This window comes from Vigna radiata, chromosome 1, assembly GCF_000741045.1.
Source record: "Vigna radiata var. radiata cultivar VC1973A chromosome 1, Vradiata_ver6, whole genome shotgun sequence".
NCBI classification, from domain to species: domain Eukaryota; kingdom Viridiplantae; phylum Streptophyta; class Magnoliopsida; order Fabales; family Fabaceae; genus Vigna; species Vigna radiata.
Genome location: NC_028351.1, coordinates 16,937,588 through 16,957,633, shown reverse-complemented (window position 1 = coordinate 16,957,633; position 20,046 = coordinate 16,937,588). Strand labels below are relative to the sequence as shown.

The following is a 20,046-nucleotide window of genomic DNA, read 5'->3' as shown; positions in this document are numbered from 1 at the left end:
AAACTCCGTAAGCTTAACGAACCATTTCTTCTTGAAATTTGTAGTCAATCATTGATCCAAAATGTTTGTGGCTATCATGATCTGTTTTTGGTGTTAAATGTCGATTAAGAAGGTATTGTCTATAACTTTGCACAACAAAAACCACAATTAACAACTCCTCATATGTAGATAGAGACTGTTATTGTAGATTCAAGATCTTATTGATGTAAGCAATAAGATGGTGATCTTGCATGAATACTACAAAGACTTCAGAGAAGTCTAGAAGTGCTAAGACATGAGTGTTACTCAACAAGTCTTTGAGCTTCTAAAATGCTAGTTTGGCATCTTGGGTCCCCGTAAAATTGTCCTTTTTCAACATATCATTTAGAGATTTAACTATAACTCCATATCTCTTTATGAACCTTATGTAATATCCTACTAAACCTAGGAACCCTCTATGTTACTGATAAGTACCCATATTTATTTATAACTGTAAAGACTTCCAAGACAAGTTCTTGAATGTTCACCCAGAAAAACTAGACAACTTTATTAACAATGAAACAAGCACAATAATCTAAATTGTTAGACTAGCCCTGGTCTTTCGAGAGGACCAGATTCTCCCTAGCTTTCCCTTTACAAAACTTCCTAAAAGAAATTGCTAAAAACAACTGTCTACATAGACTTTATAAAAGTTTGAGACAACAAAACCTACCCACAGATAGTTATAACTATCTGTCCCTTTTATTTCTCCTAATATAAGCATTTCCTTTGAACCTATCTTTCATCAATAATATACATTCTTTCAGTTCTTGCTAGTGTTGGTGTGTGTGTTGTTACGTGTGATTGACTTCTTAACAAAAGACGTCTATCATATGATTAGGCCCAAACTTTTCATCACACTTGAAGCATAAGCCCTTTTTTATCTTATCTCGCAATTCTTCTTCGGACAATTTTCTAAATGGTGCCCCTCCTTGTTGAGTCCTAGTAGGAGACCTAATGGTGCTCACAGAGCCACTGCTCTCTCGACTTCCTCTGTGGGAGTTGGTAAAACCCACTGAATTTTACCCCCTTCCTTTGAGTAATTGCGAGTAGGTGGCAATTGTCTGTAGGTGTTACTTTGAAGTTGCAGAGTGAGAGATTCCCCCTTGGTGTTGACTCTAATCTTTTCTTCCACCATTTGGGCCTTCATCATTAACTCAGCAAGGCTCTTGGGGTCATACAACTTAACCTCTACCCTTATTACGTCCTCCAATCCATTTAGAAAAAATGCCACTTAAATAATCTTGCCTTATACCTTTCAAGAACCCCGCATATTGCTCAAATTGTTCAATATACTCTTCCACCTGTCCAATATGTCTAAGCCCAATCAAGGCTATAAAAGGATTTTGAAGCATTGTTGGTTGAAACCGTTGAACAACCGCCTCTTTGAAAGCCTCCCATGTGGGATTCGGATAGCAAGTCTCCCACCACTAGAACCAATTCAGGGCTTTTCCCTCCAGCCACCATAACAACCATCATCCTCTTCTCCTCATTGACTTCTTTCTACCAGAAATATCTCTGCAACCGATTAGTCCAGCCATAAGCATCTTCTCCTGCAAAAACAAGAATATCTAGCTTCCTCCATTTTTACCCAGTCAGTCTTGAACATCCACTTTCATTCCCTCTGTCATTCTTTAGACTGCCCGCACTGCCTTCCTTGGCAACAGAAGCATTATCCGCTGTTTGTTTATCAGAGGATGTGAAACATTCCACCAACCCTGTCAGCCTTGTAAGCATTTCCTCCAACCTTTGGAACCTTCTTTGATTTTCATGTTCATGTTCTTGCACTATGTGCTCCAATCCATCCAATCTTGCCTCCATTCTCGTATTGACCATGCTGCACAGCCACCACAACACCAGGAAAGTGGCTCTGAATACCAATGATAGGTACCCAAATTTATTTAAAACTATAAAGACTTCCAAGACAGGTTCTTGGTTGATCACCTAGAAAAATCAGACAACTTTATTAACAATGAAACAAGCACAATAATATAAATTGTTACACTAGCCCTAGTCTTTCGAGAGGATCTGACTCTCTCTAGCCTTCCCTTTACAAAGCTTCCTAAAAAAAACTGCTAAAGCCAATTGTCTACACAAACTTTATAAAAGTCTGAGACAACAAATCCTACCCATAGACAATTATAATTGTTTGTCCCTTTTATTTCTCCTAACATAAACATTTCCTTTGAAGCTATCAGTTACTTAATAGGGTGATGTAAAGGCCATTTAACCATAACTTCAACTTTAATGGGGTCAATGGCCACTCCTTTATTTAAGGTGAAATTATCCAAATATTCCACTCTATTCACAACAAAATATCATTTGAATCTTCTAACAAACAAGAAGTTATCCCATAGAGTTACAAGGACCAATTTAAGGTGATTCAGATGTTGCAAGTTCTTACTGTAGATGAGAATGTCATAAAGAAAGACTATTGAAAACTTTCTTAAAGACTGTTGGAATATTGTTCTTAGAATAGGTACTAAACATAGATAGTTAGAAGTTGTGATGGAAAACTGCTATGTGCTGTGACTATGAGCTGTTTAATTATTAATATTAAATATCTAGATATTCTTGATGTAATTTTCTTCCATAAATAGCAAAGCTCAGCTGAGAGATAATCAATCTCTTAAAACCCTTTTTCTTATATTTTTAGTCTTAAGTTATGCTAGTTTTGTGGTTGTCCACTGCCGTCCAACATTATCCTCTATTGCCACCATTGGTCACTGTCAGTTATTTCCCACCAGCCACCGGCCACTAACATTCAGTAAGAGAGTGTTTACAAGAATGTGATCAAGATACATGATTGAATGCTGTTTATACTTAACCTCCAAAACTGAATCTAACAATGTGTCTAAGAAGAAGGGAATATCTAACTAACTTAAACTGAATCTAACTAATTCAGTTCAACAACTGGGAAATGTTACTGAATTACATGATTGTTCCAGCTTATTTCATATCACACTTATATATTATAAGTTTGTCATATCTCTATATGATATAACATCAACAACAGTTAATACAGTCTAAGTTTTGTGCTTCTTTGTAGTATGCTAATTATCATTTATATACATTTATTTTACAGTCAAGATTATTTCTTTATACTTACTGCACATTCTAGTCTTGTGAAAATTTTTTAGTAGTTGTGATTCTCTGAGTGTAATCATTTAGATGAAATATATTATCTATATATATATATATATATATATATATATATATATATATATATAATATACATACGCTCCCTGCATTTCTGTGGAGGATGGTGCTATAGTGTTCAATTAGAAGATGGTTTTTAATTTTGTTTCAGGTGCCTTAAGAGTCAGGGATTTTCCCCCAGAGCAGTTCTGTAGACATGGCTTTGTTCTTGGGAAGACAGCTGAGGCAGGTTTTGGGAACGAAATGTACAAGGTCTTAACTGCTGCAGCACTTAGTGTAATGTTAAACCGCTCCTTGATCATCGGTCAGACCAGGCATATTAGTTCTTTCTCAAGCCTTTCTTATTTTCTTTTTTCGAAGAACCTCTACATTCTCAGTCAACTGAAAATATTGAGTGTCCATGTTTATTGGCTCTCTTATATGAATGTCGGTGGTAGCTGGTAGCTTAGAAGAATAACTTGTCCCAGAATTTTTTTGACTGTGCTGTTGAGTCCCGAATTTGTGGTACTCAATTCATGAGACTCTTATTTATTGGACTTTTGGATTAGACTCTCTTTTTTATGCTAGGTTATGACGTATTGCATATACCAACCTATCTTCAAGCACTTTTGCAGACACCTTAGATATTTTATGGCCTTTGATATTTGAAAACTAATGCCATTGTGCCATTGATATATCTGTGAAACTACTCTGTTCTTGCATATTTGAATCAACTATTGATCATTGTTGTTAAATTTGGTCAGGACAGTGAACCAGTAATTCTAGTAATCATTATAAGTTGGGTTGTTGGTTGACTGAACAAGATAACATGATAAAAATATTCCACAGCTTCAACATGAAAGATTGAAGAAAATTTGAAATGAGAAAAGATAATGTGCTTTATTTAAAGAAAGAAATTAACTAGCTTTAAAAAAAGTATTTAAAAGTAGTCTGACTATAATTTTGATTATCAGACAGAATCCCAACATGCTATTGCACACTGTTATAAGTATTGTAATAAAACAAGGCCCTGTCTTTCGTTATCTGATTGATACCTTGTTGCTACATTTCAGAGGAAAGTATCCTTTTGGAGACTACATTTCTTATTCCAACTTTACTTTTACGGTGAAAGAAATTAAGCATTTGTGGAGACAGAAAGGTTGTGAAAGCAAATATGGGAGGAAACTGGTTATGAGAATTGATGATTTTAATAAACCATTGGAAACAAATGTTCTCTGTAGCAACTGGAAGAAATGGAAGCAACCCATCATATGGTAAGGTGAAAAAATTTTGTTAATATATTAGTCTCACAAGCATCATAAATGAGCATAAACTTTATGTTTTAGGTTTCAAGGCACTACTGATTCTGTGGCGGCACAGTTTTTCTTAAAGAATATATACTCTCAGATGAGGATTGCTGCTTTCAATTTGTTTGGTGACCCAGAAGTTCTTGGTTTACGACCAAATGTTTTTGGGGAGCTCATGAGGGTTCTCATATCCCCTTCGGAAGATGTTGATGCAGCTGTAAATTGGGTTATTGGTGGTGGGGAGAATCCTGACATCTCATTGCATATGAGGATGCTTATGAATAGGTATTGGAAGTACGCGTTAATTTCATGGAGTGGGAATAATCATGATTGATTGATGAATTATTTGAATAAATTTCTGATATCTTTTTGGAAACTTTTGCTTTTTACTACTTTTGGAAAGTTAAATTAATATATCTTGACAGAACGCTATGAGGGGCCAAAGAGTATTGCCAATTCAATTCAGTATAACGTTATCGCTTTTCGTTCCATTTTTCTGCCCTCTATTTACTTGGCTTTCATCCACTTCTCTAAGCCGTAATTAGATAAATATTTTACTCCAAAGATGTCAAATAATGTAGCCTCCCCAATGGTACATGATAACAGTATACAGTACAATAAAACAAAGTAAACATAGAAAACCTAGCCATTTGTTAAAATTTATTAAAAATTACTAAATCATGAGAGATGTTCATCAAATAAAATGTGAAATCCACAGAATTTTTTGAATGAATTAATAAGGAAGAGCGTGCAGTGTGTTGGTACATGCTAGCAGTTCTTCTATGTTCATTTTTGATGGAAAATCTCCATGCATTATGTAAGAAAAAAAACAATCCATGTAGCATAAAAGCATTTTCTTTAGCAGCGGTCAACCTTCATATTTGGTATGGGTTTAAATGACAGTCAGTTTTTGGCATCCCCTTTTCAGGTCTGGAAGAGCTGTGCAGGCAGTGTTGCGTTGCCTGAAAAAGGCCATACGAAGTCAACATCTAATGTCATCAAGACCAAAGGTGGTATTGGTGTCAGACACACCTGCTGTTGTTAAAAGTATCATGTCTATGCCTAACATAAGTGAATTTGCAGAGGTAATTATTCTGGCCCTGATTGCTAAACCGCATGCAAATACCTTCTTTAATGTGCAGATGGAACATATACGACTGTTGATACTTAATAAAATCTTATTAATTCATTACTTATTAAATAACGACATTGTTGCGCTATATTAAGAACTGGTTACATGCTATTCTTTCTTAAATGCTTTATTGTTTCATTATTCAACCATGTGTTTAATATACGGTGGTTCATGATCCAATAAGCTTTATAAATGCTGTAAAATTTGCGAGTCTCTAATTCTTGTTCATATCTACTTGCCCCCAGGTTCTTCATTTTGATTATGACCAATTCAGAGGAAGTATGTCTAAAGGTAAGCGCATTTCAGATTTTAGAAGGAAGGATTGGGGTTCAGCGCCAAGATGGGTTGCGTTTGTCGATTTTTTTCTTGCTTCCCGTGCAAAATTTGCTGCCATTTCTGGAGCTCACCGGCGTGTTGGGACTACGTATGCTCAATTAATTGCTGCACTGGCAGCTGCGTACAATCTAGGTATTTCTTGCTATTCACTCTTATTCTTGTAAGTCGAGGTTGCAGGAGGATCAATCCAATGATATTTGAGACTTAAGAAAAGAACTTTAAAAGAAACTTTTGTTACCTTAAACGAGAGGGTTATCATGTTAGGCCTTTTGGCTAAAGTATGAGTTTTTGGTAAAAACTAAACGCAAATAATTTTTGTTTGTTAGTCTAAAACCTGATCTGTATTGAGCCTTACATTTCAGCACAAAATTTGTTGAAACATGCAGCTGAAACGTGAAATTTGTTTACTCTTCAGGGGACAAGTCTGGTTCAAGGTTTTTATTCTTTAGCAGTTTCCAGAGTAATTTGTTAAGGGATGGCCTGAAGCATCAGGTTGGTTGGGGCCATGTGTGGAACAGATATGGTGGTCCATTGAGTTGTCGCAACCAGGCCAATCAATGTGCCTTCACACCAGTTCTCCCCTCTGCTTGGTGGGACGGTCTTTGGCAATCTCCAATTCCAAGGGATATTAACCGTCTTGCCTCTTATGGCATCCGATTATCTGGTCTTGGCAATGTTGATAGCAATTCCCTTAAAAGTCACTGTAAGAAAAGGAAAAATATTGTACGAACCATTACCTTCAAATTGTAGTGTTTGGAACCACAAAATGATCAAGATTAATATTTCTTAGTGATATATTTAACGTATGTGTCACTTGGGTTCATGTTAGCGGGCCAACTCATTACAGGCAGAGACCCTTGTTCACTATTCTGGATTGGGCACTTTCCTGCACCTCCTTACACTTCAAAATCCCAATTTTATCCTCTTATAACTTTGAGTTCCGGAATACACAATAGAAACATGTTAAGCAACAATTAAATTTAACAAACACTCTGCAATAAAACTGCACTGATTGTATATTTCTAATGAATAAAAAAAGTCAATACAATCATAAATGGATTATTTGAAACATTTCCACAAGTTCTGATCAACTCTAAAAACAAAATTCTCCTAACAGAGATGATAGCCACCGTCACTGTTTCATTTCCATGATATAGCACCTGAGAAAAGAATGTTAGGTTTAGAAGATTTGTTCCAGTTGTCTCCTTCCAATAACTAACTCTGGATTTGTCTCCTTGTGCATTATATCTTCCATGTGGCCATCCATTTCAGCATTTGCATCAGTATACACCTCAACATTATTTTTCTCTCTAACATTACCCTTCCCATTAACAACTTTGTCCTCAAGGTTGAAAGAGTGTTTCCCTTCTTCCCATTGTACTTGGATCTGTTGTACTTCTCTTCCAGCCACTGAAATTGTTCGGCTATCTAGCACAGTCGTAGGTGAGATTATAGGGCCCCATTCTGAAGTCTTTAAGGGTAGTGGTAAATAATGTTGTTGGTGTTCCCCTCTGAACTTCTTAAGCAGTGATATGTGGAAAACATTGTAAATTTTAGCTTCGGAAGGTAATTCCAGTTTATATGCTACAAAACTCAACTTGTGACTGATCGTGAATGGACCAAAATAACGAAGACCAATTTTCTGGTGTTTCCGCAATGCCACTGAATGTTGGCGGTAGGGTTGTAGCTTAACTAGCACTAAGTCTCCTTCTTTGAATTCTTCATGGTGTTTGTGCTTGTCAGCAAAGTGTTTCATAAATTGCTGAGACCGGGTCATGTTAATGCGCAATTGATCAAGTAAGTGATCCCTGTCAACCAATAGTTGTTGTAGTGTACCATCATCTTGTGCAGAAATTTCATAGCAGATGAGGGACGGGGGTTCCCTGCCATACAGTGCCTTATATGGAGTCATTTTACTGTTGTTGTGGTAGGATGTGTTATACCAATATTGGGCCCATGGTAACATCTTCACCTAATTCTTTGGATTGTCAAAACAATAACATCGGAGATATATTTCCAAGGTCTTGTTTAATATTTCGCTTTGGCCATCCGTTTGTGGATGGTATGCGGAGCTCATGGAAAGAGTTGTTCCTTGGAGCTTAAATAGTTGCTGCCAGAATTTGCTGATGAAGATTTTGTCCCTGTCAGAGACAATTGATCAAGGAAAGCCATGAAGTTTGATAATATGTTGCACGAAGGTTTCCGCCACTTGTTAACTAGAGAAGTCCTGTTTTAACGTTAAGAAGTGGGCGAATTTCGATAATCTATCAATCACAACCATTATAACCGAATAACCTTGTGCTGGGGGTAAAGCAGTGATAAAATCCGTGCAGATTTGTTCCCAAATTTGTGATGGAACAGGCAGAGGGTGCAGCAATCTTGCAGGCAACATATTTGTAGTTTTCGCTTGTTGGCAAATGGTGCAATTTAACACATAATCTCGGATCTGTTTGTGCATGTTGGGCCAGTAAAATTGAGAACAAATTCTTTCTGCGGTTTTAGCAATTCTTGAGTGTCCTCCCACCATAGTGTCAAGGTATTCTTTAAGAATTAAAGGAATGATGCCACTATTTTTGGGTACTACCAGCCTATTCCTCCACAATAGTAAGCCATTTGTGCAACTATACTTGTTGTCCGATGACCCTGTGTTAAGGCATTGTTGTAGGATGGGTTGGAGTGTCTCATCCTTGAGCAAGTCCTCTTTAAGTGTGGGCAGCCAATCCAATTTAGGTGTTGACCAAGCAGCAAAGAAACAACGGGATAGAGCATCCGCTGCAGTATTTTGGGCACTTGGTTTATATTTGATCTCAAAGTCATATCTCATAAACTTATGCAACCACTTTTTTTGTTCAGGTGTTGACAGCGTCTGATCAAGCAAAGATTTTAAACTTTGTTGATCGGTTCTGATGATAAATCTTTTTCCTAACAAATAATGCCTGAATTTGGCAAGTGCCTCTGTAATAGCATAAAGCTCACGAACATACGCTGACTGTTTCTGAATAATGGAAGACATTTTCTTTGAAAAGTAAGCAATGGGGTGTTTGTTCTGAATAAGGACAGCGCCCACACCAATTCTAGATGCATCTGTCTCGATTTCAAAAGGAACCTCAAAATTTGGTAATGCTAACACAAGTTCTGAATAGTGGCTTGTTTCAAGGATAGGAAAGCTTCAGTAGCTTTTTGATTCCATTGGAAAGCATTCTTTTTAAGTAACTCAGTCAGTGGAGATGCAAGGGAAGCATACCCCTTAATGAATCTTCTGTAGTATCCGGTAAGACCTAAAAATCCCCATAATTGCTTGATGTTCCGTGGTTGTGGCCATTCCAACACTGCCTGCACCTTGTCTTTATCCATGTGAACATCGTTTCCCTCAATGGTGTGACCCAAATAGTTGATTTATTGAGTTCCAAATGTACAATTGGAAAGTTTTGCATAGAGGTGTTCTCTTTGTAGAACTTTTAACACCACTTCCAAGTGATACAAATGGGTCTTCCAAGAAGCACTGAAAACTAAAATGTTATCAAAAAACACCAAAACGAATTTCCGCAAGAAGGGTTGAAAGATGTTATTCATTAAGCATTGGAATGTAGCTGGAGCATTTGTTAACCCAAAGGGCATGAACAACCACTCATAGTGCCCTTGATGAGTTCGGAATGTTGTCTTGTGCCTATCTTCGGGTTTTACCAGAATTTGGTGATAGCCGGATCGTAAATCCAATTTTGAAAAATATTGAGAGCCATATAACTCATCGAGTAATTCATCAACAGTAGGTATTGGAAAACAGTCCTTCACAGTCAAAGCATTTAGTGCTTTGTAATCCGTGTAAAATCTCCACGTACCGTCCTTCTTTTTAACTAATAATATTGGGGAGGAGAAAGGGCTCTTACTAGTTTGGATGATACCATCATCTAACATCCGTTGTATCATGGATTCAATTTGCGCTTTCTGACTATGTGGGTAGCGGTAAGGCTTGATCTTTACTGGCTGAACTCCTTCCATTAGTGGAATGGAATGATCATGGTCTCTTGTAGGCGGTAGACCCGAAGGCATTTGAAAAACCTGTGCATAATTCTGTAATAATAATACCAAATCTGATGGCAGAGTTGGAGGCAGCTCCAAGTTGGGCGGTTCAGGGCATTCATCCTTGGCAAGCTGTAGGGTGAAAACTACCGCAACGACATCAGTATTAATAAGCCGTTTCATATGATTGAATTGAACGTGTCTTGGAATCGCGGTTTCCTCTCCTTTGATAGTGATAATTTCCCTTCATGAAGAAATTTAATAAATAAGGCGTCATAATCTGCAATGTGAGCTTTAAGAGTTTTCAACCAAGTGGCTCCCAAAACGAGATCTCCTCTTGCCACATGGAGAACATAAACATCTGGAATATTGATCGAATGTCCCTGTATTGAAACTTCCAAAGACGGAAGACGACCCTCGACTTGCATTACATCAAAATTGCCCACCATGACCTGGAATCCAGGGGCTGAATGCACTGGCAGCTTCAAAAACTTTGCAACTCTCGGTTGAATAAAGTTATTGAAGCTTCCACCATCAATCAACACTTGTACCTTCATACCATGCACAAAAGCTTTTAATCGAGTAGTACCCGATCCGGGTGTTCCCTTCATCGCATTCAACAAAAGATGATGTTCGAGCACCTGGTTTTCCAGTTGTTGCAGCTGCTGCTGGTCTTGTTCTTCTCGTTCAGTTTGTTCATGATGTAGCATTGGCTGCTCAAGAACTTCTTCTAATTGATATAACATGAAATGTTTGTTAGGGCACTTGTGGTGAGGGGTAAATTTTTCGTCGCACCAATAGCATAGTCCCATATCCCTCTTGAGTTGTTGTTCTGCTGGAGTGAGTCTCTTGATTGGAGTGGCGGTGTGTTGATTTTGGGTTATATGAGGGGGTGTGGGAAGTAATGGTGGTAGTGAAGTTCTTAGGGGTTGTTTGAGTGGAGGATTGGAAGCGGTTTTGTAATTCGGTGGACGGTATGGATTGGGTCCTGGAGTGGTTTTGAATGAGAAAGAAAATTTATCTTCATAAAGTTTGGCGAGACTAACAACACGCATCAATGAAATTGGGCATTGAGCCTTGACTTCTCTTCTAATGTCCATGCGTAACCCACTAATGAGACAGTCGTGCAAAGCCTCAGCTGGTTCAATGTTGGTGCGATTGGCTAAGGTAATGAATTCAGTGTAGTATTCTGAAACAGTACCGTGTTGTTGGAGTTTGAAAAGAGACTCGCGTGGTAATTCAAACAAGGTGGGTCCGAACTCGACCTCGATGGCACGTTTCATCTCGTTCCATGAACGAAAAAGCATTGTGCGTTGTTGCATCTGGAACCAAGGAATAGCTGGGCCGGACATGTGCATTCCCGTAATGGCAATTTGTTGCTCATCTGGGATCTAATAAAACGAGAAATATTGATCTACGTTAAATATCCATCCAAGCGCATCAGAACTATCAAATCGGGGAAGATCAAAATTCATTCGTCGTGTTGGAAATGGTTGATGATTTGCAGTGTGGACTTCCTGATAGGAGTTCGCATCATGGGTATGGTCCCGATTGGATGAAGAAGTGTGAGTAGCATTTTGGTTCTGTAAAAGGAGAGCTAAGGATTGCTGAATATCATTCATCCGACATTGAGTAGCCTCATTGATGCGAGCGATTTCAGCGCGATGAGCTTCCGCATTGCCTTCCAGTAGCTGATAGAGTTTTTTAATCTCAGCTTCTATCGTCTTCATCCTGGTACCGTCGGCCATGCTCAATGAAAGCACCAAATGTTAAGCAACAATTAAATTTAACAAACACTCTGCAATAAAACTGCACTGATTGTATATTTCTAATGAAGAAAAAAAGTCAATACAATCATAAATGGATTATTCGAAACATTTCCACACGTTCTGATCAACTCTAAAAACATAATTCCCCTAACAGAGATGATAGTCACCGTCACTGTTTCATTTCCATGATATAGCACCTGAGAAAAGAATGTAAGGTTTAAAGGATTTGTTACAGGAGAGAGAATGGAGAATCTAGGAGGAAGAATTGTACCATAGATTTTTCATGCCCCTCCCAAGTCCTGTAACCTCCTATTTGACATTCTCTTTCTGTTGCTCCTTCTTGATTTCCTGATTTCATAATTGTTTGCCAGCTGTCCCCTTCTAGTAACTAACTCTGGATTTGTCTCCTTGTGCATTATATCTTCCATGTGACCATCCATTTCAGCATTTGCATCAGTATACACCTCAACATTATTTTTCTCTCTAACAAAACATTCCATAATTCAGAATATAAAATTGTATTGAGTTATATATTTTGAAATATAAAAGATTGTATTTTAGATTATATAATTTGAAATGTAAAATTTATATTTTGAATTGTAATAACTTTTCTTTAAATTCTTCTATACAATCAAGAAATAGTAGTCCATTATTAAACTCAATGTTTGTACAAATTTTCATACATTACTTCTCTGCATAGAACTCGATTTTTTGCTTTTAATTTCATCATAGATTAACATTGACCTACAACATTCTCATTACAAACCCAAAATAATGTAAAACCCTAAATCTCAAAAAATCACCAATTGATTAATTCTAGTTATAGACAAATGAATAATCTTATTGTTCTTCATCATACACAACTCCTCAATGGAACAAACATTCCTTAACAGTTCTTGATTTGAAAATCAATGTGCTTTTCAATTTAATAATTTTCACCGAATCACATGTTTGATTTTCGCTTGTTCCATTCCTTAAACATGAAATTATCTTCAAACACACAAATCCAATTCATCTTCTTCAATATAAACATATAATTAAAAGAGAAAAAAAGACACATGTCCAAAACAAAGGAATGATGTTATTCACCATTTGTCTCGTAAAAAGATAAATAAAAATAAACATATTAAACGAGAATGTCTGAATTCATAAATTTTTTGAATATAAAAACCGAACATAATCAAATTTTAAAATAAGGATAAAAATCAAATTTTAAAATATGAATAAAAACTAAAATCGGATTATACTTGTAGGTTTTAACTCAATTTTTTATCGTAAATGTCTATGAATAAAGTTAATCTTTACTCAGTCCAAATAAATATTTTTATAATTTTTTTTTTCTAAATATTAAATAGTTAATACATTTTATGTTTCGGGTGTAAGGTTGTACCGAAGACCAGACAACATGTGAAGACTCCAAACTGGTGGAGATGGCGCGGCTTGTGAAGACTTGACTGGTAGAGACCGGACGGGCTACTGAGGAATGGGCGTTGAGGCCGAATGGTTACCTGCTTCTTCCTCGTACTCTAGGTTGTTCTTTCTCCCTCCTTGTTCTCCAAGTCGGGCGAACGGGTACCTGCCAAAGGTACTCCGACGCTCAAGTCAATAAGAGTGACTGAACGGTCATCACTATAAGGGATGCATGTGGTGTGCATAATCTAGAATGTGGTCTGAAGTCATACTTGAGACCTTTATTTATACCAGCTGTAATGGACTTTTACCTTTCGTAGGCCTGATGACAGCCCAATCATACCTTAATCTCCATTAGGGGTTTTAATGAGCTATTATCGTTAATAACCAAACCATGTGCTCGGCCAAGCTGGTTGGCCTGATGGTTGGTTGGTTTGGTTGGTCAATCAAGGTACCCTAGGTATCGTACTGCTGATGGTTGGCTCAGACGGTCGACCAGGCTGGAATGGCCTGATGTTCTGGCTCTGCGTAGGAGACCGTACGGTACCTAGGGTACCATACGGTACATCAGCCCCCCAAGCCTGAGCATGATGTAAATGATGCGAAGGGTTTTGAACAATGCCTGATAAAGACGGGTTCTCCGATTGGTTTTGGTTTTTGTCAACCAAGATGGACAAGCTTCTGAGTCAGCTTAATCGTGTCGTGGACACATGCGGTCGCCATCCTTGGGTATTGTCGGGCGGGATTCCTTTGAGGACGGTTAATCCAGGTTGAGCAGTTGAGTCGAGATTTGGCTAAGTGTTTGTGAAGCCAAGGAAGCCGAGCAATCGAGGCTGGAGGGCCGAATATCTTCGAGGCCACACAATGAATAGAAAAGGCTGAATGGCCGAGTAGTTGAGGTCAAGGAAAGGCCGAACGATTGAGGTCATTGGAGGCCGAGATGAGGCCCTTTGGCGGTTGAGAAGATGAGACCATTGAAGGCCGAGAAGTTGAGGCCGAGGAGGCCAAGAATTTGAGGCCGAAGAGGTCGAGGAGTTGAGGCCGTTGAAGGCTGAGATTAGGCCTTTGGAGGCCGAGAGGTTGAGGCCGTGGAAGGCCGAGAAGCTGAGGCCATTGAAGGCCGAGAGGTTGAGTTTGAGGAGGCAAGGAATTTGAGGCCGAAGAGGCCGAGGAGTTGAGGTCGTTGAAGGCCGAGATTAGGCCTTTGGAGGTCGAGAGGTTGAGGTCGTTGAAGGCCGAGAAGCTTGAGGCCGTTGAAGGCCGAGATTTGGGCCTTTGGAGGCCTAGAGGTTGAGGCCGAGGATGCAAGGAATTTGAGGCCGAAGAGGCCGAGGAGTTGAGGCCGATGAGGCAAAAAGCTTAGGCCGAGGAGGCCAAGAAGCTGAGGCCGAGGAAGCCGAGGAGGCTGAGGAGTTGAGGCCGTTGAAGGCCGAGATTGAGCCTTTGGAGGCCGAGAGGTTGAGGTTGTTGAAGGCCGAGAAGCTAAGGTCGTTGAAGGCCGAGATTTGGGCCTTTGGAGGCCGAGAGGTTGAGGCCGAGGAGGCAAGGAATTTAGGCCGAAGAGGCCGAGGAGTTGAGGTCGTTAAAGGCCGAGATTGGGCATTTGGAGGCCGAGAGGTTGAGGTCGTTGAAGGCCGAGATTTGGGCCTTTGGAGGCCGAGATGGCGAAGGCCGAAGGATGGAGGCCAAAGGATGGCCGAATAGTTGAGGCCTTAGGAGGCCGAGAGTCGAGGCCAAGCTATGGCCGAACGATTGGGGCCTTAGGAGGCCAAAGAGCTTGAGGCCAGTGGATGGCCGAACGGTCGAGGCCTTAGGAGGCCAAGAAGCTTGAGGCATTATGGATGGCCGAACGGACGAGACCATTGAGGCCGAAAGGTTGAGGTCAGGCTATGGTCGAACGGCTGATGCAATGGTGGCCGAGAAGTTGACAGGGTGTCCCTTTCATCAACTTGGCGATCTTCAAGGTGTTGGGACGACAGGGCATAGCCATTCACTGCCCAACCAAGTTGATAGGACATTTTTCCATTCATCAACTTGGCGATCTTCAACGTGTTAGGGGCGGCAGGGCATGGCCGTTCACAGCCCGGCCACGTTGATCGGAGTGAAACTCCGTTCATCAACTTGGCGATCTTCAACGTGTTGGGGGCGGCAGGGCATGGTCGTTCACCGCCCGGCCAAGTTGACACGAGTGAAACTCAATTCATCAACTTGGCGATCTTCAACGTGTTAGGGGCGGCAGGGCATAGCCGTTCACTTCCCAGCCAAATTGACAGGAGTGAAACTCCGTTCATCAACTTGGTGATCTTCAACGTGTTGGGGGCGGCAGGGCATAGTCGTTTATCGCCCGACCAAGTTGACAGGAATGAAACTTCGTTCATCAACTTGGCGATCTTCAACGTGTTAGGGGCGGCAAGGCATAGTCGTTCACCGCCCAGCCAAGTTGACAAGACATTTTTCCATTCATCAACTTGGTGATCTTCAACGTGTTGGGGGCGACAGGGCATAACCGTTCACCGCCCGACCAAGTTGACAAGAGTGAAACTCCGTTCATCAACTTGGCGATCTTCAACGTGTTGGGGGCGGTAGGGCATAGTCGTTCACTGCCTGGGCAAGTTGACAAGAGTGAAACTCCGTTCATCAACTTGGTGATCTTCAACGTGTTAGGGGCGGCAGGGCATAGTTGTTCACCGCCTGGGCAAGTTGACAGGAGTGAAACTCCGTTCATCAACTTGGCGATCTTCAACATGTTGGGGGCGACAGGGCATAGTCGTTCACCGCCCGACCAAGTTGACAGGAGTGAAACTCCGTTCATCAACTTGGGTTTTGTTACGCACTGGTTGGGATTCCTCGTAGTATGAATGGTTGGTTGAATACCTGAGGTCATCGTAAGGCCGAACGGTTGAGGCCACAGGAGGCCGAGTGCTTGAGACAGTTCAAGAAGGAACTCGAGCGATCAAGTTAATAGAGGCCAAGTTACGGCCGAAATGACCGGACGATTGATGATAATGCTGGAGGCCAAGTTTGGCCAAAAAGTTGAGGCTTGATTGCCAAGACCGAACAATTGAACATATTCACTTGAGGTTCCTAAGAGCACTGCCACCCTTTCCTTATGGTTACAAATGGGGATGCACTCTCGGCCCCACGGTGGGCGCCATTATGTTTTGGGTGTAAGGTTGTGCCGAAGACCAGACGATATGTGAAGACTCCGAACTGGTGGAGATGGCGCGGCTTGTGAAGACTTGACTGGTAGAGACCGGAAGAGCTAGTGAGGAATAGGCGTTGAGGTCGAATGGTTACCTGCTTCTTCCTCGTACTCCAGGTTGTTCTTTCTCCCTCCTTGTTCTCCAAGTCAAGCGGGCGGGTATCTGCCAAAGGCACTCCGACGCTCAAGTCAGTAAGAGTGACCGAACGATCATCACTGTAAGGGATGCATGTGGTGTGCATAATCTAGAACGTGGTCTGAAGTCATACCTGAGACCTTTATTTATACTAGTTGTAATGTGTTTTTACTTTTCGTGGGCCTGATGACGGCCTAATCATACCTTAATCTCCATTAGGGGTTTTAATGAGTTATTATCGTCAATAACCAAACCATGTGCTCCGACAAGCTGGTGTGCCTGATGATTGGTTGGTTTGGTTGGTCGGCCAGGGTACCCTAGGTACCGTACGACTGATGGTTGGTTGGCTTGATAGTTGGCTCAAACGGTCAACCAGGCTGGAATGACCTGATGTTCTGGCTCTGCGTAAAAGACTGTACGATACCCAATAAAAATAAATATTAAATTGCAAATTTATTTTTAAAATATAATATAGTTTGTAATCTTTTTCAATAAGTTCCGGTAACTACTCTTTCATTCTTTTTCAAAGAAATTCCTATGACCATCTTTCTTGAAAATCCCATTCTAAAAAATTTAATCACGCAGTTAATAATCCTTGAAACTAGTTAAAGAAGATCTTAATTTTTTTCAAGAATTTATTAGACAATTAGTATTGAACGCTGGCTTGGTAAAAAGGAAACGAGTGAAGTTTTAGAATATGTTGTTTAAGGGTTAAGATTTATGAATAAGATTTATAAAACCAAAGTCTTAGCACACTGAAAGCGTTGCTTGTCTGGAAACGTGTCGAATGATGACTATAGACCCAACCAACTGACAATTATACAACGGGTCCCACTCACTTTTATATATTTATTTTTTTAATTTTCTTACTCTCTTATCTTTCTCGCAACTATTTCAGGTCTTCTTCTCATTCTCAGAGACACAACATAACACCACAGTGAGAAAACAAAACAAGTGCTATGAGCAATTTCCAGAGAATATCGCACGAATCCTACCCTCCACCAGGTACACACTTCACACACCAATCTTATAACTTACTTCTGATTCTCTTATTCCATTTTTTTTATTATTATTACAATTTTTCATCCTAATATTCAGATTCGCGAATTAATTAATTCATTAAATTAATTTTTTGGACAGGATACGGATCTCCTTACCCTCCACCGCAACCGGGTTACCCATCGGCGCCGCCGCAAGAAGGCTACCCTCCGCCGCCTCCGCCGGGATACGGGGGTTATCCTCCGCCGCCGCATCCGCCATATGACTCGTACCAGGGGTATTTCGATAACGGGCGTCCTCCGCCACCTCCTCCGCCCCACTACCACTACGAGCACCAGCATCTGGCGCATCATCACCATCACGAGGAGCGTGATTGCTTTCCGTTCCTCCGAGGATGGTATGTTTTTTCATAGTTTTTTAAGGGTAAAATTTGCTTTAGGTCGCTCAATTTTTTTGTGTAAATTAGTTTTGGTGTCTATCTTATAAAGATCATGACTCTGGTGCACCTATTCTTTACATATTTGTTTTTATGGAATTTGGGGTACTAGGCTGTGGGAAGAAATTCCCTAATTATTAAAAATATGAGAACCAAAATTTTAACCTAAATTTTGAGCATAAAGGCTAAGACAAATTTTAACCTAAATTTGAGGATCTAGAAAAAAAGTTTACCTTTTTTTTCCTTCGTTTATTTTATTGCATGGCTAATTGTTTAGAGTATGATAGTCTACCCTCGTGGTCTTCTAGTTATCTGTGGGGACATGTTTGAATAAGCTTTTGTAAGGACTGTAGAGAGGAAAAAAAACAATAGCAAAAAGTGAAATAAGTTATTTTAAGATTAAATTATTTCATACATAACATAATTTGGAGAAGTTCTCTCTTAGTTCTTCTAAAACATTATTTTTAACTTTGGAGAAATTTATTTATTCTTCTTTTCATACAAGTGTGTACAAAAGAGTTTATCTGAACAGTTCTTAGTTCTACTCCTGTTAGAATGGAAGTTGTATTTTAACTTGTCGGAATTTTATGGTTAATTACTTTGAGGGTTTTAACCTTATAAGTTTTGTCGAATTAGAATGTGACTGTTGACAAAATGAACAGTGATTAAAACATATAAGATTAGAAGATGGGGAAGTATTAAATTCTTAATTATTAATTATTTATATGCAAGTGAGAAGTGTTCAGTTGAGAGTTGGAGGCTTAGGTTTGATTTTTGTGGTTTGTGTTGGCTTTAGCTTATACAACACAAGCTATTATTTGATGGATTCATTTGTTTTGGTTTGCTTAAATCCTCCACACTGATTGGATAGTGCACATCTTAGTATGTATGGAACCGAAAGGATCAACCGTCTGTTGGAAAGAAAAATAAAATTTGTAGGTAGATCTTACTTTTCTCAAATATCAAAGACATGGTTATTGAGTCATACCTAATACATAATTATATGTGCTAATTACTAACTAACTTGTTACATTTTCACTGATGAGCCTAAGGCATTATTGGTTGATTAATTTAGTTATACTTATTATTTGTAAATTTAGGTTTCTCCTGATATAAATTCTCTTTTCAGATTTCAGATTATACAGAAGGAAATGTTTCATGCCCTGAATCTTTTGTGTGCATCTTCAATTAGCTTTACTGACGAATCATTAATGAATTCCTATAGAATTGCATGAAATCTTAGTTTCTGTTTCTAACTCATCTTCTGTTAGTTATTGTTGTGGTAACAAGAGTAAGAATCTTTCATTTATACGTGCAGCTTGGCAGCGCTTTGCTGCTGTTGTGTGCTAGAGGAGTGTTGCTTCTGATAATGACGTTACAAATGCTGTTTCTTCAGTTTGGTGCACTTGGTTATAGCTCTCTAGACATGTATGTGGCTCAAATTCTAGATAATAAGAGTGCGAGTTGGAAAGACTTGGTCATTCTCGTAACACTTTGGTCTTTCCCCTCAACCAAATTTCTGGTCTGTGCATAGGTTCTGTGGTGTGGTCTGTGAATTTATTTGTTCGAACACTATATTGGAAATCGTGAAAATCTCTTATAACAGACAATGAAATGGTTAAAATTGTGACAAATTACTAGTCTTCTTTTTTACTCTTGAATATTATCATTTGCCTTTTTACTTAGCATGAGAATTTCAAGTAATTATGAACGCCACTTTGACTACAGCACTGGATTTAGAAGTAGAAAGTAAATGGTTGAGTATTCTAATTGTGTGTAGATAAATAATACTAGAGGAAACTAAGAATTATTCTGTTTGTGTTCTAGTGAATTGTTTAGGATTTCTTTTTCTTTTTTGACCAGTGACTAGCTTTTTAAAACATACTTTCCAGAAGACGTTTTGAAGTTGAGGCAGGAAAACGACCTGACCTGATGTAATTTTGATTATTACAAAAGGTACAATATTCTCATGTAGTCTACTTTATTAACAGACTTATTTGAAAGTGGGTGGCAAGGATTATGTAAAGATGTGGATCAAATTTTGCATTTTTTTTTTTGCACGTTTGAGTTCAATTTCCAATAAAATTCTCCTAAAGGTGTGATAAGGAGGTGCAATTCTTTTTATCATTTATTTATTTTATAT

General features: G+C 39.2%; 2 protein-coding genes across 2 annotated transcripts in view; both read left to right on the top strand.

The window, feature by feature from the left end:
* Window positions 1-6,781, top strand: part of LOC106773172 — a 24,465-nt gene extending 17,684 nt beyond the window's left edge. Inside the window, exons 2-7 of the mRNA XM_014659890.2 lie at window positions 3,329-3,491; window positions 4,230-4,430; window positions 4,503-4,748; window positions 5,392-5,548; window positions 5,841-6,063; window positions 6,347-6,781. Coding sequence (XP_014515376.1) covers window positions 3,329-3,491; window positions 4,230-4,430; window positions 4,503-4,748; window positions 5,392-5,548; window positions 5,841-6,063; window positions 6,347-6,681 — 1,325 coding nt within the window. The 3' untranslated portion in view covers window positions 6,682-6,781. The remainder of the gene's footprint in view (window positions 1-3,328; window positions 3,492-4,229; window positions 4,431-4,502; window positions 4,749-5,391; window positions 5,549-5,840; window positions 6,064-6,346) is intronic.
* A 10,554-nt stretch (window positions 6,782-17,335) lies between these two features.
* Window positions 17,336-19,588, top strand: LOC106772598 (cysteine-rich and transmembrane domain-containing protein WIH2). The gene is made up of 3 exons (XM_014659148.2): window positions 17,336-17,473; window positions 17,609-17,864; window positions 19,222-19,588. The coding sequence occupies exons 1-3, from the start codon at window positions 17,428-17,430 to the stop codon at window positions 19,268-19,270; spliced, it is 351 nt and encodes a 116-aa protein (XP_014514634.1). The 5' UTR covers window positions 17,336-17,427; the 3' UTR covers window positions 19,271-19,588.
* The last annotated feature ends 458 nt before the right edge of the window (window positions 19,589-20,046 follow it).

Bases quoted from the DNA above. Each gene is read 5' to 3' on its own strand.
- LOC106772598 (XM_014659148.2), top strand. From the start codon at position 17,428: ATGAGCAATTTCCAGAGAATATCGCACGAATCCTACCCTCCACCAG. The intron at 17,474-17,608 runs GTACACACTTCA...TTTTTTGGACAG, and splicing joins CGAATCCTACCCTCCACCAG to GATACGGATCTCCTTACCCT. The intron at 17,865-19,221 runs GTATGTTTTTTC...TTATACGTGCAG, and splicing joins TTTCCGTTCCTCCGAGGATG to CTTGGCAGCGCTTTGCTGCT.